We start from the raw sequence: 25,702 nt of genomic DNA on the forward strand, positions 1-25,702 counted from the left end.
CACCTTAGCATCACCCTAAGCTCCGACTCCTGCAGAAGTCAATAGGAGTTTTGGCTCTCGCAAGAGCCTCACCTATCGCCCTCACCTTCCCGTTTCCCCTGCCAGTGTCGAGTGCTTCCGCTGCATCAGTTTATTTATTCTTTATAGTTATTCACCAGTATCGGTGAATCGGTGAACCAGTATTAACGTGTTTATTCTGCATAGTAGTTTATTAGCATTTCATGTTCTGTATTTTGCATAGTAACCTTGTTACTTCAACAGCAAACCCCTGATTTCTCTACCCTTACCAGCGTTGTGGGCTCCCGCTGCATTAGTATCTTTCTTATTGAGTAGTTTGCATATTATGTATAGTAATTGTATAGCATATTTTTGTTAATTACAGCTGTTTTTTTTCTGCCAGCGCTAAGTGCTTGCGCTGCTTAGTGCATTTCATTATGCATAGTAGTTCACTAATATGTTTCATGTCTATATTTTATTGTTAATATATTACATCTGTGTTAATACCAGCAGCCTTCCCCTTTCTTTTTCCCTGCCAGTGTCTAGCTACATGCCAGCATTGAGTGCTTCTGCTGCATAGCAGTTGTATATTCCATACAGTAATTTATATAGCATTGTTTCCTCTAGCTTCTCTCCTTTGTTTACTCCCAACAGCTTGTAAGCTTCCGCTACCAAATCTCTTCCCTCCTCTTAAACGGGCAGCTCCACACCCTTCTTTATTACATCTCACAAACCTTCTCTTAAGCACTGACTCCTGTAGAGGGCCCATTTAAGCCCCAATTCACACACAAGTCTCCACCCACCCTCTAAGCCACTCAGACTCCCTAAGACTTCCTAACTTTATTTCTTAGCAACCAAACTTACCCTGCCCTTCACACACTCCCTAGAAAAGCTTCTCCCCCACTTTTTATCAGTTCTTCACATATATATCCAGCAGCCGGATATAGCACTTTTTCTTTGCACTTTGGGGAGTTCCCGTGTAAACACGCGGCTGCTGTCCAGAGCGCTTATCATTGGCTTTTAGGGGGGTTTGAGAAAGACCAGAGCTCAATCTCCACTCGCCCTGCAAAAGGGGGGGGAGCCCTGGGCTCGAGGATCCCTTGAGCTCAGGGCTCTCTCCCGGGACAGCATGCCAAACAAGCTATGTATAAATCATGAGCTAAGTGTGAACTCTTAAAATATAGCTGATATTTCATTGCGGTCATCAGCTTTTCACTATTAAAGCTCTATGTGTATTTAAAATTTCATTTTTAAATTTTACCACGTCATATAAAAACCTAACCATTTGTTTGAGGACACAGAACACATTTTGTATTTGCAGTTTTCCCCAATGCGATTGTAAAGCAGCACTGCGCAGGATGACAGAAAAAAAAGGTAGCCTAGTTTTTGATTTCACTCACACCAAAAAATGCTTTGTTTGCACAATTTAATTAATATCATTGTATCCAAATACCCTATAAAAAATATTTAAACCTCCTCCGATGTTTATAGTTTTTAGAAAGTATCTAAAAGCTTTTTTTCAAATAGGCCTTTGTGAAATTAAAGTTATATATGGCTTTAAAACGGGTTAATTTATGTATTTTATATACTGTACCTACATTGTTATAGCTTTTGTTTTTTTATATTGGTTTATTTATTTAATGGGATTTTATTATATCTGATATTTGTAGTTCTTTAAATTATTTCAATATAGCTTAGGCTATTTTATTGAGATATGGCACTACTGTTTTGAGCCTACAAAAGTGGAAACAGATTTTAAAGTTTTATGTCTTTCTGTTGTATCCATATTGTGTATTATCTCCAAAATAATTTTTAAAAGAAAGAAGCCGCTCACGGCATCAACAGAGCTGTTCAGCGAGCGCTCTTTCACCCGGTCTCTTACACACATACAGGCATCTAATGCACACGTATAACGCACAAACACACCTTTCAAACTTAACAAAAACTCTTGACAACCTTTACTGGCTGCTGTGTCTTTAATATGTTGTAAAGATTATTTCGCGTAATTGAAACACCAAGGAGAACACATTTAAATTATATTACTTATAAATTAAAACGTTATTATTTTATGCAACAGCCTTACATTTAAAAGAGAAACATACGGGGATCATAAGCAAAAAAAAAAAAAAAACTGCATAGAGGGCTAGATGTTTTCTTTCCCTTATTTAATTATTCATTTGTTTGCCGCAGATACTTGTGTGCATCGGAAAACTATTGTAATAAAGGCATGCCATCTTTACTAGTCTTGGGCAAAGTCCACCTCTACTTTCACTCCGCCTTGAACCCAGTTCCACAGCTGGCACTCTTTCCCCCTCTTTGGCCCAAGGTATTCGGCACGTTGAAAAAGGCCTGCTGCTGGGCGCGAGAAAGCACCACTTTATATAGTATATACTTCATAGTCGCGTAAAGTCAAATGCTGAATTGAAACTTTTTAAAATCCTGAATTAATATTGGAGTAACTTTTGCACGCTGGAGGAAGGACAACACCATGGGCTGAAGTATTTCTGTTAGACAGGCAATGTTCTGTTTTAAAACTGTTTTAGGCTCTTAAAGCTGATGTATAGCGTGTTGTGTTATGAGTAGGTTATATGCACAGAAGTGTTGTTCAGCCACTTTCTCTCGGTGAAAGATTGATGTGACTATTTTCAGTTTCATAAGGGACATTTGACAGCATCGATAATGTCGATTTTTATTCTTTCTTAGTTCTTTCTTAGAACATTAGCAGTAAATAGCACTATTTCGCCTAGCCTGCTTTACTGAGCTGAAGTTGCTTTTATGGTCACATTGGATCATTTTTGAACAACGACAGCCTCCTATATTGTTTACCATGCTACTCTGAATATTCTCTCTAAAATATCATGTAAGTGTGGCTTAGTAATATGTTAAATACCTGTAGCCCAACGACCAAACACTAACTACATTTCTAACTGGCGAATGACATGAGCTAGCAGCAGCACGAGTGCTCTTTAATGAACCTAAAAGAGCATGTCACTCCGCTACTCATCCGCTTGCACTGGCTGCCAGTTGCTGCTCGCATCAAATTTAAAGCTCTGATGTTTGCTTACAAAGCGACTTCTGGCTGCGCTCCTTCTTATCTGCTCTCACTTCTGCAGATATATGCGTTTCAGGAGGCGTGGCTTTGAAACACAGTCCCTCCCTGCCGAGGGTAATATGCTAAGTGGTTAGCATTTTGGCAGATCAACTACTGCACCTTTAATGAGCTGCAATTTAAGAAAACACATGCAATTACAAAAAAAATACCAGGAAATTAAGAAAAGATCTTCATCCGTTTGACAGCACATGTGCTGCAAATCTTCACAATATAAACACATTTTTTTAAAAACCCACTGCATTTTCTCAACACGTTCAAATAGCTCGGAACACAACAGAAATGTTTCAAGGGGACCCAAAAATGTGAGAGACCCAGCTATTTAGGTTTTGGTTATTTAGGCTTATAAAATATAAAAGACAAGGGAGTCAGGCCGTTCAAATAAACAATATTGTTTTCTTAAATTGCAAATTGTTAAGCTCTCTTAGCCATCGTATGTGAGGGGTGATTTGAAATACATCCTAGATGTTGGGCTTCCAGAAGTAGGGTTGAAGGCCAAAAATACATGTACACTGATCTGCCAAAAGCACTCACAGGTGAAGTGAATAGCAATGATTATTTCAGTACACTGGCACCTGCCAAAAGTTGGCATTTCTTAGGCAGCAAGTGAACTGTCAGTTCTTAAACTTAATGGGTCTCTTTCAGTAATAATTGTGCATGTTTTTTCATATTTATAGAACATTTGAACTTCTCACAAAAACTTTCTGCCCAGGGAAAATTAAAGGAAGAATAATGATGAAATAAGAAGAGAAAAATATGGCACTAAAACAAAAGAAAAATAACTTTAACAAAAAGGTTTTGATGTTGGATCCAGAAATGCTTTCAGTTCTGAAAAAGGGCTGCATTTTTGTTGACTTCAGAAAAGAGTGCTTTTTAAGTTTCTGGGCAATCACACTGTATCAACGATGCTCAGTCGCTGTTGACACAGAGTTCTGCATGCGACGATAAGCGGTTTCAAGCTTTACCGCGGTTTGGAAAAGTCAAAAAGTGCATCCCAAATTGCATACTTATGCACTATTCTACATCATTTTGTAGTATAAATAGTGTAAGTAGTGCGTTCACACTAAAAACTCTTAAAAGATAAAGTGCACTTTAAATACCTGGCACTTAATCAACTGCTAAACTTAAGTGTGGAATGGTGGACACTTCACGCACTCAACAGCCGCCAGTGATTATGCCGCCTCCTGATGGTGAATGCTGTTTTACTCATGGTAGGTATTATTTGGTACTTTGGTCATTTATTTCACTAATTTGGCAACTGTCAAACATCATCAGATAAACATTTTGTATTTACACTTGTTAAAAACCATTAGTGTTCAAAACGACACTACATAATAGAGATGCCACAATTCTAAATTTAATATTGAACCATTCGGTATGACATCCACAGTTCAATACGCACTTGAGAATTGCGGTTTTCTCTGTTTTACACTTAAATAATTTATGTGCGTTTTATATCTCCCCGTATTGACTGATTGTGTGTGCCTGTAAATCTACGAGCTGAGATGAGGAAACTCTTCCCCACAAGTAAATATCCAATTAATATGCTCTAAAGTTAGGGGGCGCTAAACAATCATTCCCCACTTTAACATGGGGAGCGGCGGTGAAGTGAGGCAACAGTACAAGGAAGCGCTGGCGTCTTTCAAATCTGCAGTGTTAGGACATTTCGGTTTTGCCCGCAAGTTTAATGCCAATAACAGAAAAAACAGTGAACAAAAAATAACCGTGTGCAAGCATAGTTTTACACATATAACCATGACTGCACATCTGCAGTGCCATCACTCAGCAATATCACTGTCTGAAGGCAGGATAGCAGAGAAGGTAATAAAGTCCTCCAAAAAGCAACAATCCCTTGCTAAATTCTTCGCCGTTTTCGGTGATTGGAGATGCAGGCTTTTGTCGTCTTATAAAAGCACTCGATCTGAGTTACAGACTACCATCTTGCACTTTTTACAGCACCGAGATAATTAAGATGGTTTATTTATATTTACTTAAGTACAAATATGTTTATTTTCGGCGAGGCAGTGGCACAGTAGGTAGTGCTGTTGCCTCACAGCAAGAAGGTCGCTGTGTCGCTGGTTCGAACCTCGGCTCAGTTGGCGTTTCTGTGTGGAGTTTGCATGTTCTCCCTGCCTTCGTGTGGGTTTCCTCCGGGTGCTCCGGTTTCCCCCACAGTCCAAAGACATGCGGTACAGGTGAATTGGGTAGGCTTAATTGTCCGTAGTGTATGAGTGTGTGTGTGGATGTTTCCCAGAGATGGGTTGTGGCTGGAAAGGCATCCGATGCGTAAAAACTTACTGGATAAGTTGGCGGTTCATTGCGCTGTGGTGACCCTGGATTAATAAAGGGACTAAGCCGACAAGAAAATGAATGAATGAATGTTTATTTTCAAAATGTAGAAATTTATGTGTTCCCCAGTTTGAACTATGACAGCTGTGACATTTCAGTGTTAATCTTTTTATACAATACACTAGCAACTATTGTACTTTTCTTGGCTTTTAAGTAAAATAAAAGGAGTATTGCAATAAATCGTTTTTATTTTTCTTTCCTTAACCTCTTCCTTTTCCTATTCCCTATAGAATAACAAAAAAACAAACACTTGTCAAGCCATAACAACCGAACCGAAAACAGTGTTAAAAAACCGAGATATGTATTGAATAATAGGCTAACTGTATTCTTGCATGCATACTACATACATATACTTTGCTGTTGAGTGTGTAGGTGCATAAGTACAAGTGCATTGTGTATATTGAGCTATTTGAGACAAAGCTACGGTTTTAAAACCGTAAAAACTTTATGGTATATTATTTAGGCAGGGGCGGTATAAGATTCTGACAGTATGATAACCTTTGTTAAAAATATCACGGCATTACAGTATTGTGATTACTGCTCCAAAATAAGTTATTTTTAAATGTCTGGGTAAAAAACAACAACTTTTCCCCCCACTGAACAGAATATTTTTAATTGTAGGAAACTTTTTTTAAATATTTTGAACCAGTAGATTTTGATGTGGATGTTTCTGCTGGAGATAAGGTTGCCCTAAAAAACTAAATCAAACAGTTGTTAAAAGCATGTTAAAAAAAATAAAAAATCTTACATATACATCAGAACCGGTATAACAGAAAATGTTAGCGGTTTTAAAACTTTGACTTTTCCAAATCGCAGTATACCTTGAAACCGTTTATCATCCCACGCCTAAAACTGTTCCTCCAGTATACGTTAGTTTTTTTCCAAAATATTTTAAAAACTGTTTATGTTTGTGTTGTAGTTTTACAAGTTGTTTAAAATGAAATATATTGTGTTCAAAAGGGGGAAAAAATTGTTGAGTTTTTACCCAGGTATTTACATACAGTGATCACACCGTGACGCCGTGAAACCATGATATTTTTATCCAAGGTTATCATACCTCCAGAAACTTGGACCAGCCCATGTCTGTGCACACAGGGCGCATGTACACCATGCAACACACTCGATGCCAACAGAAAACCATTTTTAAAAGTTGGCATTTGGTGTGATTAGGAACTGATCAGCCATTCATCACTCTCAGGAAACATGTCTGTCCACACTCTAAAGACGCAATCTCAGTTAATTTCATTCATTCATACATTTTATTTTCAGCTTAGTCCCTTTATTAATCTGGGGTCGCCACTGCGGAATAAACCGCCAACTTATCCAACATATGTTTTACGCAGCAGATGCCCTTCGAGCTGCAACCAATCTCTAGGAAACATCAACACACACTTATTCACATTCGTACACTACGGACAATTTAGCCTACCCAATTCACCTGTACTGCATGTGTACTGCGCCTGTACCGCTTTGGACTGGGGGAGCCAGAGCACCCAGAGAAAACCCACACGAACGCGGGGGGAACATGGAAACTCCATACAGAAACGCCAACTGACCCAGCTGAGGCTTGAACCAGCGACCTTCATGTTGTGAGGCGATAGCACTACCTACTGCGATAAAAGTTGATAAAAGTTCCGCTTTGAAATTTCAATTTAAATTATATTAAAATAGAAAACAGTAGTAAAATATATCTTATGAGAGTTTTAGTGATTTTTGCTGTTCTTTAAAAAAAAAGTGTGAGAAGAGACTTAATTCATCATTTTTCTTCGGCTTAATCACTTTATCCATCAGAGGTCGCCACAGCGGAATTAACTGCTTACTTATCCAGCATGTTTTACACAGAGCTATGAAAAGAGACTTATTGAAATAATTACATCTTTATGTTCTAAAACTTTTACCAGTAATTAGATTTTATTTTGCATGTGTGTTTGATAGCTGCTCATAGAAAACTACACATTTAAAGCTTTTTCTTTATAAATTTAGAGTGGCCCATATTATTTTACACCAGGGTGAGCACATCCAGTCCTGGAAGGTCACTTTATCCTTTCACGTTTAACTTCATCCATAATTAAACACAATATTTAAGCAATCCCAGAGAGATAGTGGCTATTTTTTTCAAGTGTGTTTGATAATAGATGGAGTTGAACGCCAAGACCAGAGCTGTCACCCCAGATATGGATGTGATGGTCCAAAAAAAATCTGCAAATCTCACAAAATTATTTTAATGGTCAAATAAAGTATCATAATCTGCTATATTGCCCCAACCTTAATATGGACAGTATGGAAATAAGCCAAATGTCAGTGTGTAGCACCATATGACCATTAGTTAGTCATTATTAGCACCCGAGCGACCTCTGGAAGAAAGCCGAGAGATAACATAAGGAGGGACACTAAAACATGACCAGTTTATTTTTATCCCAAAGGAGGAAGCACATGTTGCGCATGCTACCGATTATTACAAGCTTTAAATGTTGGCCACTTTATTAGGTACACCCAATTATCACTCATTAATTAAATATCTCATATTGCCAATCACAAAGCAGCAACTCAGTGCATTAAGGGCCAGTAGATGTGAGTGGTTTATTATAAATTAATTATTATTTAATTGTTAAATTAAGGTTTGTATAGCTGACATGTATATTTAAATAATAATAATAATAATAAGTGTTAAATAAAACATTTTTATCACACATAAATATCTGCTAAAATATTTCATAAACTATGATGGAAACACATTTACAGATGCATGCACACAAAAAACCGAATGCAAATTTTAAATTTTAATTGATCATGTGTTAACAAAAATGAGTGCAATAGGTAGGAATTAATGGACAAACCACATTGTTAAACATCTGAAAAAGCCAATAACAGCCAAAAAGCCAATATCTAGCATGATAAAACAGTCGGCCGACTCAACCCCACATAAGATCAGATGTAGTGACGAGTTACAGCCATTGAGAGAGCAAGTCATGGGCTGACTGCCCGTTGTGTTCAAATTCCATTTTTTTTTTTTTTTTTTTGGCTTCAGTTTATCAGGAAATGGTGATTTTGTTCTTTTTGACTTATTGGATAGAAATGGTGCTTTATTCACAAATAAATGATTATTGTTCCAGTTTTGCATGTAAGATTGATCACTATCTTTAGATGAAAATATAGCTAATAACAGTCAGTAAATCCACTGATGCACTATTGTCTGTGGAATGAAATGAAAAATAAATAATAAAGACAAACTGTTTAAAAAATCCCTTTGTCCGCATGGGTTTCCTCCACAATCCAAAACATGTTCATCCAGGGCATCCACTTTGTAAAACATATGCTAGATAAGTTGACGGTTCATTCCGCTGTGCAACCCCTGATTAATAAAGGGACTAAGCCGAAAATAAAATAAATGAATGAATGAATGTTTAAAAAGTTAAATTTGTGGAAATGGTTTAAATAATGTGCAATCTTGTGCTAAAAGTGCTGGAAATGGCAGTCTGCTAGCTGCAACTATTGCATCTTATTGGTCTTATTTACAGTACAATCGACCAATGCAGATTAATTTAAAATGCCAAAAAATCTGCCAGATTAATCGGTCGACCTCTAGTTCTAAGGGCAAAGTGGGTCAAGGTGCACTTAATAAAGTAGCTGGCAAATATCAACTCCAACAAAAACACCATAACAAACACAAACAATATACTACAGTACCTGACAAAAGTCTTGTTGCCAACTTAAGTTTTAGGAATAACAAATGACTTATTGTGTTTGACTTCCATGAGCTTAGAGGACTGCATTCATACATCTCTGCAATGACCTAAATCACTTATTAATAAAGTCATCTGGAATGGCAAAGAAAGTGTTTTTGCACTCCCAGAGTTCAACAAGATTCTTTAGATTAGTCTTCAATGCCTCCTCCTTCATCTTACCCCAGACATGCTCAATAATGTTCATATCTGGTGACTGGGCTGGCCAGTCCTGTAGCACCTTGACATTCTAGGCTTTCAGGATTTTTGATGTGGAGGCTGACGTATGAGAAGGAGCGCTATCCTGCTGAAGAATTGGCCTCTCTATGATTTGTAATGTAATGGGCAGCACAAATGTCTTAATACTTCAGGCTGTTGATGTTGAAATTCACTCTGCTAAACTCTCACACGCCGCCATACTGAATGTAACCCCAAACCATGATTTTTCCTTCACCAAACTTGACTGATTTCTGTGAGAATCTTGGGTCCATGTGGGTTCCAATAGGACTTCGGCAGTATTTGTGATGATTGGGATGCAGTTCAACAGATGAAAAATCTACCTTCTGACACTTTTCTAAATGATCAACTAGAATCAACAAGTTATTATTTTCTGCTCTGACAACTGGGATAAATGACAAGACTTTTGTTAAGTAATGTATGCTTAGTATATAATTCATCTTTTAGGTTTAATTTTTACTGATCCAATGCAGCTATATTGCTGAAATACAGAATTACTGCCAGAAATAATCAGTTACTGGCTTTGGATAAGCAGCCACTGGGTTGGTCGGCATCAACTCTGTAAAAGATATTCCGATATTGAAGTAATCTAGATAGCCACAAGTGTAACACATCTTACTGTGGTATGTCTATTTCAGACAAAGAAACCTCAAAATAGCATGCAAAAATGGCAGTAACCGTTGGTCAGTCAGACGGTTTCTTAAGCTGCAGAAAAAGCTGCAATCTGAAAAGGACTTTATCCCATTAGTCAAACGTCTGGCTGCGCAAGAGTTTCATTTAATTCATCTTCAACTGAACGCCGATAACACAATTCCAATTTCAAAGATCGCAGCATGTTTGTCCTCCAAAGCCCATTCAGCCGTCGCTCACAGGTTTCCCCAGCGGAAGATAAAAGCCGCAGGGGTTCAGGAATCCCCCTCTGTCACCATGGGAACAGCTGAGAGATCCACTACAGGTGGCTTTGCGTCCCTGAACCCATTTAGTCCAGCCAATTGAATCTCTTCAAATGCCTGACATGAGTCTTTTAGGGCTGACGTTTGCACTGAATGTAGTCTGCTTCAAGGGAAGCCCGATAGTCTCTGACACTGTTTACACCTGGAATTAATGTTCATTTTCTGTCAATCCTGTTGCAAGTGATGGACTCTAAATACATGTATAAACGAGGTCGAACACATAAAAACTTTCATTTATATCCAGAAATTGCTGTGTTAGTGTAAGTTGACATGTACTTGCAAAGTTTCTGATAATTAAATTAAATGTCTGTTGAAGGAGCTGTATCAGCAGATATTAAGCAGTCAGTCTGCTAATAGTGTAACTATTAGTCAAATTTATTCTAATAATTAATTAGCTAGTATTTTCAATGCAAGTTTTAGTCAACAAAATGTGCAATAGGGACAATCAAAATCCATTGTTACCGAGTTATATGCTGTTTTTTGCAACTATCAATATGTGAGGTAGAGAAATCACTTTTAAATTTCAAATTCGCTATCAGACTTGGACTCTGTGTACATCAGTTAATTTTTAAGATATAAAAAAGCTAACTGAAATTAAATGTTTCAATTTAAATCCTGTAATTTAGTTTAAATTGTATATACTGTCACCTGACGGACAATGCAGAGACTTTGGAGAGCTAATCAAGGCAGATTCTGCTTGACTGGTGTATTAAGCGTCAAACTTCTTATAAATGTCTTATGTGATTGTGTTATAATTGCAATAAGACTCAAAGTGATGTTTTCTATTTTGTTTTAAATATTATAAAATAAATTAGGAAATGACCCATGGCAACTTTAATGTAAAATAGCTTGGTATGTTTATCTTCTGCCCACAACTCTCAAAGATATTTGGTATTTGGCCCCTCATACAAAAATGTTTGGGTACACCTGGTTTAGAGGAAATTAAAAAAAAAAAACAGCCCCCACCCCAACGCAATATTTCTTTTCTGTTGGAAGTACATCAATACTGTAATAAAAGTCTCTGCAAATTAAATACTTGTTTTTAATTGTGGTAAGGTTAGAAAAAATAGAAACAAAGGATTTATATGCATAAAGAATAGTTAAGGAATTGCAGAAAAGTACCAGCCCTGTCATATGTGAACAACAGTTATATGTCTCCCTCTGGTGGCGAGATGAGCTTTTTCTCGGAACAGTGACAATTATACCAGGTCATTCACAAAATAACATCTACTATAACTTGAATTAGTCGGCCATTTTGCTTCGTAAGCACTTGTATTTATCTAATCATCAGAGACATTGAAATTTGTGACTAATTTCTGTCGAAATTACAATTAATTCCAAATAAATTTTATGTTCTCTGTGTTACTGTCCTCGCTGTCCTGTCTTTATTATCAGTCTAATCTGTCGATACATAATAAAAGTCTCCTCACCAGCGACAGACCAAAACATTTGTCCTGAAAGTAATGAATGAGCAACTGCAAAATAGATGAATGGGACAAACAACCCAAAATATGTCAAAATGTCGCCATCTAAAGGGACACTGACAAAATATCACAACTTTATCTGACAGAAAAATGGCAAGAAAATGGAGAAAACCAGACAGGAATCAAATGAACCCAATCACATGAGGGCATCTTCTGCATTGCAATGAAATCCACCTCACTTTTGAAACATCACAGAATTGAGACAGATTAGAAATGTCCTCAGAGACAACAGCACATCCTGACATAACCATAACAAATTCCAGAACCAACATTTTTAAATGTGCTTTACGTTTCTTTTCATATGAACAATCTGATAACAAAGAGCGTTGTGTCAGAATACAATTTGAATGCTTTCACATTTTGCTTATTGTTCCTGGATATGAATAATAAGCATCCGATACTGGATCAAACGAACAGATCTGAGCATGTTCAGCATAACCTCCAATGACATCAGCCTCCCTCGTCTCCATAGAAACAGCAGCAGGGCTCTCAAAATATTCACTGGTATATTGAAGTAAACTACAGCCATGCAGGACATTGTGGGCTGATGCACAGTCGACTGGACAGCTTCCTTTTCATCAAACGTGGGCTTCAGAATTTGAAGTAAAATGCATGCGGTGGTTCATCAGCAAACCTTGAGCGCCTTTAAAGAGAGAGTTCACCCAAAGAATTTAAATCTACTCACGATTTCTTTACCCTCAAGTGGTTCTAATACCCTCAAGAGATATTTTGAAGAATGCTGAAAGCCGGAAACCATTATTTGCCACCGTAATTATTTATCGAAGACAATGGTTGGTCTATAGATTTCGTCTTTGAACAAGTAAAGGTTGTGTATATTAGGCCATAATGTTCGTTTTTGGGTGAACTATCCTTTTAAACCCTGAAGGAGAGTGTTTGATTAACACTGGACATCCCAAAAACAGAAATTCCATGCTGAAAACTAAGATGATTCAGCAAATAAACAGCTTAAAACCAGCTCATGAACAGCAAGAACCAGCTTAAACCAGCAAACGTGTCAAAACCTACCTAACCAACACATACTGTTTATTTTCAGCAGGGTTGTGCTCTGCCTTTGCTTCTCTTTTAAATTCAACAAAATATGCAGACACTAGATGCTGAAGAATGAAGTACTTGCCAACACTGAACATTAGAAACAGTGCATTTAGATGTAACACAAGTCATGCACGTGTTCCTTATGTAAAGACATTCTTTGGCAAACACTAGATGATTCCAGTGGTTTAACTTTACAGTGAATAATTAAGCAAATGGCACAGAGAGAACAAAAAATGACTGCTCTTGGAGTGATATTTTGATGGTTTTGGGATTTATGGTTTGTTCAAACCAGCATACAGAAGATTTCATTAAACAGTTCCTCCAAAAATGTTAATTCTGTAGCCTTTTTTTCAGAGATGAAGTTAATCTATATTACTATCTTCCTTCAGTGGAACACAAAAACCATTCAAAGGTTTGGTATTTATTTTTAATGTCTCATATGCTCACTAAGGCTTAACCAACCATTAACACTGCATGTAATGGAAGACAAACGGCCATTACAGTATCTGAATTTTAGCTCTACCTTAGCACATACTTTTTCAATTCCAGTCAGACTCATCATTCTTTGGAAGATGTCAAGTGGATTTACTTTTTGCAGCACATTGTCAACATCAGTGTCTTCTCCCCACCGGGCACTTTGATGTCAAAATGACATCAAATTGACATCTAACATCGGCGTCAAAAACTACGTCAACAATGAATTACAGGACTGAGGCAATGTAAGATGTGAGTTTGATGTCATTTTGACATCAATACAGTTTACATGCATTGTATGAAAACAAAAGTCATTGTGAATTTGGAATTTAAGCTTTCATATGAATAACCATTTTTTATATTATATTACTTTTTATCTTTTATTTTGGTGGCCAACAGGGCGTATTTTGGTTTAGCATTTTTGACATTAGTAAGTTTTGACACTGACAATTCAATGTCGTTTTGACATTAATGTGCCCACTGGGTTATACCAGTCAACATTGGGAAGTGAAAATATTAGTTACAACCAAATATCATTCCCTTTTTCTTCACAGTATATATTAAATATACATTCTGATTTAAGTTACAATAGTTTTTAGCTAATTAATCTCTCATTTAGATTTTTTGTTTGATGATCAATAACTCACTTTTAGAATGCACAGATATGTAATGAAAGCATTTGATTGTTTTAACTATTTATTCATTTATGCATTCATTCATTTTCCTTCGACTTAGTCCTTTTATTTTTCAGGGGTCACCACAGTGGAATAAACCACTAACTTATCCAGCATATGTTTTACGCAGGGATTGCCCTTCCAGTTGCAACCCAGTACTGGAAAACATCCATACACTCTCACATTCATCCACTACAACCAATTGCTAAATACCCATCTTAATTTAGAATTTATGTTAATTTAATTTGTTAAGAAAGACTCATATTATTGGTATGTTGGCCAATGTATATGCTAAGTGTATGTACCCAGTCTTATTTAGAGTGCTGAGATGTACAACGTTACAGAGGACTTATTTTATTTTTTTGTTCTAACTTCCAAGTGGCCTATAGCCTATGTTTGTTATGAATAAATTATGTTGAAACATGTATAAACGACTCATTCTTGAAAAAAAGGCAAAAGAGCTGTGTGCAGGTGTACATTTGAATAATGTCGGACTATAAACGGGTTTGGACTTTTAAAAAGATGTCAATCCAAGTATACTTGTCAGGCTCGGGCCAAATTCTGTCAGGCTCAGGCCCTGTCGGATCTCACTTTTAAAGCCTGATTACAGCTCTAACTCGAACCAACAACCTTCTTGCTGTGAGGCGACAGTGCTAACCACTGAGCCACTGTGTCACCCTCTATTTATTCTCATTTAAGCAAAATAATTGGGTTTACAACAAAACTCACAATAAAGATGAACATACTTACACATTACTATGTGTATCAACAGGAGTATTGACAGGTATGCGCTCATGTATACCAGGGGTATCTAATTTCGGTCCAGGATGGCCGGTGTCCTACAGATTTTAGCTCCAACTTGCCTGAACACACCTGCAAGGATGTTTTTAGAAAGCCTAGTGAGAGCTTGATTAGCTAGCCCAGGTGTGTCTGATTGGAATTGGAACTAAACTTTGCAGGACACCGGCCCTGTAGGACCGAGTGTGGACACCCCTGATGTAGACCATAAACTGGCGTTACGCAAAATAGTTACAAATGCATGTTTGTTCATGAGGTAAGAGTGAAACAACTCTGCAAGTTTCTGCATGTAAATCACTTTTTTCAGTGCTTTTAGTTCAGAAAACAACTGCTTCACAAACGTTTCTCTTTTATGTTTCTGTTCTTTTGTTATTTGACTGCCTTTTGGTTCCACTGTATGAAAGACACCCAGTGGACAACCTGATGTCAAAACAACATCAAAAACATGTCAGAAAGCATGTCAAAAATGCTAATTAATTTGATGTCAATTGACTATTCATTGATGTCAAAACGACATCAAATTTACATCTCACATTGGCAAAAAAAAATCCAGGGTAAAATCGTAATTGAAGCTTTAAGATGAATGAAACTTTTTTATATTATAATCAGTGGCGTGTATCATCGTCTATGCTGTCGCAAAATGTGAAGAAAATTCTTCATCACGATAATAGTTTGATTGCTGTGTTTACATGTCTGTACTGCACTATTGACTGTACTGCATACTCCACATGTCTTAATTCGATTTCTATTTAATTCGATTATGATTGTAGTCGCATTAAATCAATTAAAAAATAAATAAATAAATAAATCGCTGTTTACATGGTAGACTCTTAACCAGTCTTCATATTAAAATCATATTATTGGTGTCCATGAAAACATACGTCAAATGGACGTTAAGGTTCTGGCCTCAAATCGATTAGCATTGTTTACTATTTATTTATTTATTTTTTTGGCATGGGTAATAAACTTCAAAACTGTTTCTTTTTGTATCAAGGGGGTCATACATGTGCTCAAGTTTGATTTAAAAAAAGGCCAGAACTTTCATTTGTTGGAGTGAACTATTACTTTAAGCCCATTGCCGTCACTTAGCTTGGAGTCAAGATGAGAGAAAATTCTCTAAATATTCATTTCCTCCTGTCTCTTACCTGGACTCTTGTCAAGGAAAAGGCAGCAATGTGTCTGCAGTATCCATGGTAACACCTGTGGCAGATGGAGAAATGAAGATGGAAATAGTACAATTTCACTGAGACAACGAGACAATCGGTGGATGAAGGGAGGAGGATGAGACTGATGAGATAGAAACCGTTTGACTCTGACTGGGGGGCATGCTAACTCAAGTTAATGTTCTCATCGACCTCCTGACTAAAAAAACAGGACATACTCCTCCACAATCCACAGCAGATCTTTAACATTTCCAGCAAACCCATACTACTCGAAAGTTAACTGATACCGTTACACAGAACATCGAGTTCAGAATGCGAGACGCATGATGTCATCGCTGTTTTAACAGCAGGTGGGAATCAAATCCAATTATGACTAATAATGACATCAGCAGAATGACACCTGAATCACTAAGTTAAAAACAGTTCTGAATTGGCAAGGTCATCGTTATTGATGAGCAGAATTGGCACTAATACAGCATTATGTTTTATTTCTATCGATCAGCACCGGCTTGCGATACCTTTTTCAGGGCTGACATTCTCCACGGGCTTGTAGCATAGCTTCAGTCCTGGATGTGAATGCGGATGTTGTTTGTACGCTCACACACACACACACGCGACCAGGCAGGTGTGTTTCAGTAGTCCATGGTTTTAACACAAACACATGTGTTCAGCTGCAATGCGCTCGCATCAGCAGAAACCCTGCAGCAGACCCTCCGCATGATGCGCGCCGGACGCTCCGCTCGCCTCCACAACACCCTACTGCTGCTTTAAACACACACAATGAGTTAAAAACTGATGTCTTCATTTGATTATGGAAACGCAAATGAAGCCTTGTGAGGAAAGAAAGTGACCGTGGTGGCGGAGAGACGTTAAAGAAAAGCGTCCCTGCAAACGCAATAACTTGACAACTTTTTAGAAGCTTCGTCCACTAGGTGGAGCCAAATTAGATAGATAGATAGATAGATAGATAGATAGATAGATAGATAGATAGATAGATAGATAGATAGATAGATAGATAGATAGATAGATAGATAGACAGACAGACAGACAGACAGACAGACAGACAGACAGACAGACAACCAGACAACCAGACAGACAGGGTCAAGACGATCTATTGCAGTTCAAACAGAGCATTAGAATGGGGAAGAAAGGTGATGTAAGTAACTTTGAAAGTGGCATAGTTAGTTGGCATTTTAGTAACTGCTGATCTACTGGGATTTTCACGCACAACCATCTCTAGGGTTTCATTCATTCATTTTCTTGTCGGCTTAGTCCCTTTATTATTCCGGGGTCGCCACAGCGAAATGAACCGCCAACTTATCCAGCAAGTTTTTACGCAGCGGATGCCCTTCAAGCTCTGAGAAACATCCACACACACATTCACACACACACTCATACAGTACAGACAATTTACCCTACCCAATTCACCTGTACCGCATGTTTTTGGACTGTGGGGGAAACCGGAGCACCCGGAGGAAATCCACGCAAAGGCAGGAAGAACATGCAAACTCCACACAGAAACACCAACTGAGTCGAGGTTCGAACCAGCGACCTTCTTGCTGTGAGGCGACAGCACTACCTACTGCGCCACTGCCTCGCCATCTCTAGGGTTTACAGAGATGTAATTACAAACAAATTGGACAATAGAACACTGGAAAAACGTTGCATGGTCTGATGAGTAGTACACTAAAGTTAGCAACAGATTTTGTATTTTTCAGATCAATAACTCATGACCGAAACATAATGTTCCTCTGCTGCGACATTCGGGTGGGGTCAGAATGGCGTCAACAAATTGAAAGCATGTAACCATTCTGCCTTGTAGCCTATCAACAGTTTATGCTGGTGGTGGTGTAATGGTGTGGGGGATATTGGCACACTCTCTAGGCCCATTAGTACTAATTGCGCTGACAGCCTACCTGAGTTGCTGTAGCTGACCATGTCCATCACTTTATGACGACAGTGTATCCATCTTCTGACGGCTACTTTAAAGCGTGAATCCTCTCAGACTGGTTACTTGAACATGACAGTGAGTTCACTGTACTCAAAAGGCTTCACCAGATAACGTCTGCAAAACAACTACTAGCCCAACATTGGCTGCCTCCTTATAATTTGGAAAAGTACAAGTGGTTGGTAAAACTTCAGGACAATATAACCTTGGAATTATCCACTCCCCGACTTGTTACAAATAAGTACATTAAAGATCCGGACATCAGCTGCTGACAAAATCTCCATGATTATTGCACAAATCAATGATCAGGTTCCAGAATGATCGCCTTACTTTGTATAATTGATACTTTCTAGTGTATTTTGTTTGTGTTTTTCTGTTAAATGGGGGAGGGGGGGTAGATGGGTGTTGGGCACAATTTGAACTGATACATTTCATTATATTTTTATTCTGCCTGTATGTCTTAACTAAAAATTAAAAAAATAAAATAAAAAGAATAGTGTGCAGTGTAATTTGTGTATCTTGTGTAATAAGTGTAAATCACTGAATTTGTTGAATTTCCCACATGTTCCAACGACAATAAACTATTCTATTCTATTCCATCATGTCATATATAATTTTTCGAACCAAACTAGTAAAATGTCATGCGGTGATTCTAGTTGCTCAACTAGGCCACAATACACCACAGCTTACTGTACAGTTTATCAGTTTTTTTTAATACTACAGTATGTTAAAGTAATCATTAACAAAATGCTGTAAATACCATAAAATACACTTAATACACAAAATTTCAGTATGGTATACAAACACAATACAATACAGTATTTTCTTTTCAAGCAGGTTGCATTAGGGCAGGGGGTCCAAACTCAGTCCTAGAGGGCCTGCATATTTTAGTTCCATCCACAATTAAACACACATGAACTAACTAATCAAGCTCTTTCTAGGTGTAATAGAAACTGTTAATCAAACTAATTTAAGTAACTCTGACAAGGCAAAAATAACAACTGTGTTCACATAGATCCTTATATATATGTGTGACTGGAATTGCAGATAAGTCCAATTTTTAAAAAGAGAGAGATGTGTAACCATGACACAAAATGACCTGGTCAAATCCAATTAAAATTTCATTAAGATTGTAAAGGGGTGCTTTAATCATTTTTTAACCAGTTCAACAACACACAAACACTCTGACACCAGAAGGCTGTGTATGTGCGAGCTGTTGTTAAATCATGTGTCCTCATAAATAACTGTTGCTAAGTCCTCCTTCCAGTAATTGCCTGTGAAGTCTGTCTAATCTGTATCCATTCCTTTTCTTTTCAGCTTAGTCCCTTTATCAATCTAGGGTCACCACAGCGGAAAGAACCAACTTATCCAGCATTCGTTTTACACAGCCCAACGCTGAAAAAAACACCTATACACATTCTTCCCCACATTACAGCCAATTTAGTTAATTCAAGTGTGGTTTACTTTTAAACTAATTTTCGAGAGGATCACGTGCTTATGTAAACACGGCTGGTACCGCATTAGCTCCATATATTCGCACCAATCAGACGAATACTGACACACTTTAAATAACCAGAGCTTTCTACTTTAGTCATTTTCGTCTTAAAGAATCCCCTCTTCCTCTCCTATCCTTCTCTGATAGGGTAGCACAGTGGCCGCACTGTTGCCTCACAACAAGAACGCCGCTGGTTCAGCCCTCTTCGAGCCAGTTGGTGTTTCTTTATTTGCATGTTCTTGCATGAACTCTTCAATTCACCTATACCACATACGTCTTTGGGCTGTGGGGGAAACTGGAGCACCCAGAGGAAACCCACACAAGCTTGGGGAGAACATTCAAACTCTACACAGAAATGCCAACTGACCCAGCCAGGGCTTTAACCAACGACCTTCTTGCTGTGAGGTGATTGTGCTACCCACTGCACCACCGTGACACCTGTCTATCTGTATATTTGATCAAACTCTGGCCTCTATTTGATATCTGATTTTGAAGAAGGTAGAAAAACTTTAGTTCATAGGTTTCAGTTTTCATTAACAAACCATATAATTAATTAATTAGAGGCAATATGATTTCATTATCTTCAAAAATGACTTTATTAGATAAATAGTGTTAACATGACAATGATGTTTTGCAAATATTAAGTAAAATGTCAAAAAATGCAAACACATATGTTTATTATATAGTCAAATGAGACATAATTAATGGAAAACGTACAAAAAGGCATCCAAAAAAGAAATAAGACTTTCATAAGATCTGTCATGCCTCATAAATATTCAACCTCAGCAATGGCAAAGTACATTTCAATACAAAAAAATAAATATGTGAAAAAAGACATGTTTTGAAAACTAAGGGATAATGGGAATGTAAGAGTTCGACACTAGCCTGCTTACTTGGCAACACTTTACAATAAGGCTGCATTACTTAATGCACTTAATACTATAAACAGTGAGTTTATTACAGTATTAATTAATCATTGTTAACATTATTGAGCAAGTGCAATTTAGAATTTTAATGCATTAGTGAATATTTGCACTATATTTAAGAATGTTGTACATGAATAGATTTATGCTAGTAAATAAACACATTAACTAATGCTACGATATTGTGTAAAGTGTGACCATTTACTTTAACATTTTACATTATACTTCTATTTATACAATTTCTTTAGTGATTTGAGCAACTTATACTTCACCGCAGCTCAAATCACCCATTACCGCTGTATTAAAACTGACTAAAACTAGATTTTGGGGGAAAAACACAGTTTAAGGTGAAAACGGATTGCAATTGTATGAGTTTTGTGTATTTCTATGAGGTCGGGATACCGCTGCCGATAGGAGGAGTGGAAAGAGGAGGCAGAAGGAGACTCTTGAGTTTCACGGACATGGCTGCGATCTCTGGGTCCTGGGTTTCATACATCTTTACCAGCCGGGCAAATTTGAGAACACCTGAAAAGGCAGAACGCAGTGGGTAAAAGGACTGCATGTTGCTTGTGTTTGCGTGTTTCATTTAATGAAGCCCACCTTCTCCTTCATTGTTGAAGCCGTACGCTTTGATGACCTCCTGTTGGATCTGAGTGGCCACAGGGAGCACGAGCTGCAACATTTTGCCCATGTCGTTGCAGGCGCTTTCTCGGGCTTCCTCCATGCGGGCTGCATTCTCAGGCACGGAGAAGGCCTGGATAACTTCACTAAGAACAACTGAAACACACACACAATCTAATGTATGGAAGCTCAGTTTTCACCGCATTATAGACAATAGTGACTTTGGAATATCACAACTCTGAGGTTCTCCCTCAAGACGGCGAGTTGACGTCTCGTAATTTGAAGTATAAGTCCAATAATTCTAAGCAATTTTGTTTAATTATCATAGTCAATTCTGAGTGTAAGTCTTACAATTATGAGTTTGTGTTTAATTTTTGCTCGTAATTCTGAGTTTACTCTCACAATTCTGAGTTCAAAATTGACTTAAAGTCTAATAATTCTATGCAATTTTAAGTATACGTCTCGCAATTAAGCATACCTCTCACGATTTTGCGTTTACATCCCGCAATTCAACGTTTATGTCTTGCATTTCAGCATCTATGTCTCTTGATTCACTGTTTACGTCTTGCAATTCAACGTCTGTCTTGCAATTCACGTTTACGTCTAACGATTCAGCGTTTACATCTCACAATTCAACATTTGTCTCGCAATTCAATGTTTACATGTCGCAATTTATCGTTTACGTCTCACAATTCAGCATTTATATCTTACGATTCTGTTTTTGCGATTTTTGCGTTTACACCTTGCAAATCAAAGTTTACCTCTCACAATTCTGCATTTACTTCTCGCAATTCAGCCTTTACATCAAGCAATTCTGCATTTACATCCTTTTGTTTATTTCCTTTCCCACCTTTTGATGTTTTCCCTTGTTATGATGTTGTACGTAAATTGGATTTAATAATTAATAAAATTACAGTAAATCAGTAAAGCAGTCTTACCTCGAGCCTGCTCTACAGTAAGCGTTGGCTGCTGTGCTGGGGCAGAGGCCATGCCGGCTGACTCCACGGTGGAGATTCACAACCCAGATCTGCAATGACAACTTTCAGGAATTACACACTGAAAATTAATGTATGTACACGAAATAATACAAACATATGTAAACAAATCTAAAATGCAGAGAGCCATGGTTATGCTGTTTTTCACAAAATCACAAAGTTGCAGATTTGCAGTTGCTTTGTTCATTTTCAGTTGTAAAACAAGTTGGATTGCCTTAAGTGTGTGTGAAGTTTTTCCACTCTCAACCTTTTCTGGTAAATTAAACAAAACCATGACAATATTGATGATAAATGTGATCATTTAAGCCACTATATTCATGATATGTCACTATATTTAGGGTTTATGTCTCGCAATTCCTCATTTGCATCTCGCAATTCAACGTTTGCGTCTCATAATTCGTTTGTGTCTCACAATTCAACATTTACATCTCGCAATTCAACGTTTAGGTCTCGCAATTCAACATTTACGCCTCGCATTTCAACAATTGCATCTCACAATTCGACATTTACGTCTTACAATTAAATGTTTACATCTCACAATTCAATGCATATTCTTGTAATTTAACGTTTATGTCTCACAATTCACATTTATGTCACACGTCTAACGTCAACGAGCATGGGCTGCTGTGCTAGGGCAGAGGCCATGCTGGCTCACACAACTGAGGAGATTCACAACCCAGATCTGCAATGGCAACTTTCAGAAATGAACTGCTATGACACATTACAAAATAAGTTACATTTACCATAATCTACGAAGAATATCGCTAATCTTTTTAAGCAGCTTCATGCATTTTCTTAAACAAGATGAATATGAATTAATATAAGGCTGACCAAGTGCGGTTAAAAAAAAACAATACCTTGTAATAGAAAAATCTAATATACATATAAAAGCACAAAAACCACTTTATGTACCTGAAATTATACAAACATATACAACCAAATGCAAAGAAGCATGCTTATATTGTTTTTCACAAATTTGCATAAAGCTGCAGAATTGCAGATGTTTTATTCATTTTTTAAATATAAAACATGTTGGAATGCCTTACGTGTGTGTGACAATATTTCTAAACCTTTTCTGGTAAATAAAACCACGATAATATTGATGATAACGTGATCATTTTAGCCACTATATTCATTATATGAAACTTTCACACCGTAACATCTCTAATAAAAAACACATTCATTCATTTTCTTTTTGGCTTAGTCCCTTTAATAATCTGGGATCACCACAGCAGAATGAACCACCAACTTATCCAGCATATATTTTACGCAGCTGATGCCTTTCTAGCTGCAACCCATCAGTGTGAATTTCTGGGAAATAAATAACTCATCAACTAACATTAATTTTACTGTTCCCATTTCATTAAAAATAACTTTTAACATCAACATGAAAACACAGGCAGCTGTGTTCCACTATTATTGGCATCACAAACTACAAATAACATTAACTGTGGTAAAATTGTTTTTATATTCGCACATTCTAACTTTCTCCTTCATAATATAATTTCAGAAAGGATTATTTGCTAATTCTGAATAATGAAATTATATTAGCAATGACTAGCAAAATACAGCATAGTTCACACTCAATCAAATAGTGCTTATATTGTTTTGAAGTTATCCTTGCTTGTGATTCAGACCAAATATACAAAGTACCACGGTAAAACATAAGAGCAAGTTGTCTCTTGAACGAATGTGCGAATATAAAACCAACTTTACCCCAAAATAACATTGTACCCTACCCCTAAAAAATCATATTGTTTTTCATCTGCTTTTGTGGTGATAAATAACATCAGCAACCTAATGGAACTGGTTTAAATGATAAATAATACATTAAATCTACGGAATAAACAACTGCATAGATTACTTTCAATTACATTATACTTATAATTATATAGAAAAGTATATGATGTTGTGCTATGAAAAATGAGAGCTGGGCTTATCCATTCGTCAGCAATGAATGATAGTCGAAACGACCGCATGAGCAAATTTCCAGAGCTTCATATATTAGGATATGAATATTTTGCACCGAAAAAATATTTTAAATATACTTACGTCGGTGATGCCAGTGCCCGATCGCAGCCGCTCCTGTGACACGGACCCGTGCACACTTCCGGTTGGTACAATCATAAAAGTGTCCGCGGGAAACCCATAACAGACGCCTCTCTGGCCGCTCTGGTCTTTAAAATGCTTAATTTAGCAGTTACATTTTTTCGGCAATAATTCTGTCTAAATGTATTGCGAGTAGATTTTAGAGTCTAAATCTAACGTTATTTATCACTTTTTTGAGTCATCTATTAGTAATGTAGGCTAATATTGTTCACAAAAGACTGTAAATCTTCCACCTTTTTGTGCAAAATGACATAACCTGCTACAAGATGAGATCCTTCTCTTTAAAGAAGAAGTTTTTTCCAAATTAATAAAATATATGCTTTTTAGCTTTATTCTCATATATTTATTAAATTCTATTCAACAAACATTTAGTTTACTCATTCATTCATTTTCTTTTTGACTTAGTCCCTTTATTAAATAAGGGTCGTCACAGCAGAATGAACCTCCAGCCCTTCCAGTTGCAACACAACACTAAAGAAAACACCTCCTGGATTCACACACATACACAACGGCCAATTTAGCCTATTCAATTCACATGCGGTATGTGTTTGGACTGTGGGGGAAACTGGGGCACCTGGAGGAAACCCATGCCAACACGGGGAGAACATGCAAACTCCACACAGAAATATGCCAGCTGACCCAGCCGGGGCTCGAACCAGTGACTCTTGCTGTGAGGTAATTGTAATACCCACTGCACCACCATGACGCCTAGTCTGATTGTGACAAATTATATTTTGCAACAATAACTTTTAATGCTCATAGTCACTTTCTGGCATTGAAAATTGTACTCCACCTAATAGCTTCAAAACACTTCAAATTTCCAGTATTTAATTATGCTTTAGAATTGCCTTTGCCTTTCTTTAAAAGAAATGTGTTTGTGTGTGTGTGTGTGTGTGTGTGTGTGTGTGTGTGTGTGTGTGTGTGTGTGTGTGTGTGTGTGTGTGTGTGTGTGTGTGTGTGTGTGTGTGTGTGCGTGTGTATGTGTGACAAACTTTACTATCTAGTTATTCTTGCTATTACTTAAACATCTTTCACTTGCAATAAGATTTTATATTAAGTTTACAGTTTTTTTTACAATGGCTATGCCAGTTTTTATGCAAGTTTCCTAAACTCTTAACGCAGCAACACAAAAAACACACAATTGGCTAAACAGTTAATTTCATCCTCAAAATTACACACTGAAAACTAAACCTCTAAACTACTTTTTAAAATACAATAATAAACTAACACAATACACAATGTCTAACAAAACACTGCAATCATGTTTCAAAATGAAATTATTGTTCAAAACACTAACACATGTTCTCTTCCAACAGAAATATTTAGTCAATCAGAACACACTGAAAATAAAAACACTATCATCAGCAAAAATTACAGAAACTGCATAAGTTTGTGTTAGCTCTGCCCTTTTATTTGAAGCCTCTCTACAGTTTTGTTTTGTTGGGTTTAGTACATGCATGCATTTTCTTTCTTTTACTGCCAAAATCAATACAAAAATAAAGAAAAGAAATTGCATTATAAAATTTACAGTTTATGTAAAAAATAAATACAGACACAGAATTGCTGCAGTACAGACTTTTTTTGCAAAATTATATCAC

General features: G+C 37.1%; 2 protein-coding genes across 7 annotated transcripts in view; both read right to left on the bottom strand.

Moving 5' to 3' along the window:
• Positions 1-16,943, bottom strand: part of dlgap2b (discs, large (Drosophila) homolog-associated protein 2b) — a 309,310-nt gene extending 292,367 nt beyond the window's left edge. For 2 of the 6 annotated variants that reach the window (XM_087297891.1, XM_087297889.1), the window contains exons 1-2: positions 16,532-16,927; positions 15,996-16,050 (exon numbers count right to left, since the gene is read on the bottom strand). In XM_087297891.1, the coding sequence (XP_087154017.1) occupies positions 15,996-16,050; positions 16,532-16,549 (73 nt within the window). In that variant the 5' untranslated portion in view covers positions 16,550-16,927. Of the gene's footprint in view, positions 1-15,995; positions 16,051-16,231; positions 16,338-16,531 lie in introns of those variants that run through there. The other 4 variants (XM_087297892.1, XM_087297890.1, NM_001442641.1 and 1 more) reach the window with 3 other exon arrangements.
• A 3,090-nt stretch (positions 16,944-20,033) lies between these two features.
• Positions 20,034-24,101, bottom strand: grcc10 (gene rich cluster, C10 gene). Its single transcript, NM_212646.2, has 4 exons — positions 24,048-24,101; positions 21,939-22,027; positions 20,980-21,156; positions 20,034-20,904 (listed from the first exon to the last, which is right to left on the bottom strand). The coding sequence occupies exons 2-4, from the start codon at positions 21,988-21,990 to the stop codon at positions 20,765-20,767; spliced, it is 369 nt and encodes a 122-aa protein (NP_997811.1). The 5' UTR covers positions 21,991-22,027; positions 24,048-24,101; the 3' UTR covers positions 20,034-20,764.
• Between the last annotated feature and the right edge of the window lie 1,601 nt (positions 24,102-25,702).

Source organism: Danio rerio, chromosome 20 (genome assembly GCF_052040795.2).
Source record: "Danio rerio strain M-AB ecotype USA chromosome 20, GRCz13ab, whole genome shotgun sequence".
Taxonomy (NCBI): domain Eukaryota; kingdom Metazoa; phylum Chordata; class Actinopteri; order Cypriniformes; family Danionidae; genus Danio; species Danio rerio.

Excerpts from the sequence above, each read along its gene's own strand:
- grcc10 (NM_212646.2), bottom strand. The coding sequence starts at position 21,990 with ATGGCCTCTGCCCCAGCACAGCAGCCAACGCTTACTGTAGAGCAGGCT. Across the intron at positions 21,157-21,938 it reads TACTGTAGAGCAGGCTCGAG|TTGTTCTTAGTGAAGTTATC; the intron begins GTAAGACTGCTT and ends TGTGTGTTTCAG. Across the intron at positions 20,905-20,979 it reads CTTCAACAATGAAGGAGAAG|GTGTTCTCAAATTTGCCCGG; the intron begins GTGGGCTTCATT and ends CTGCCTTTTCAG.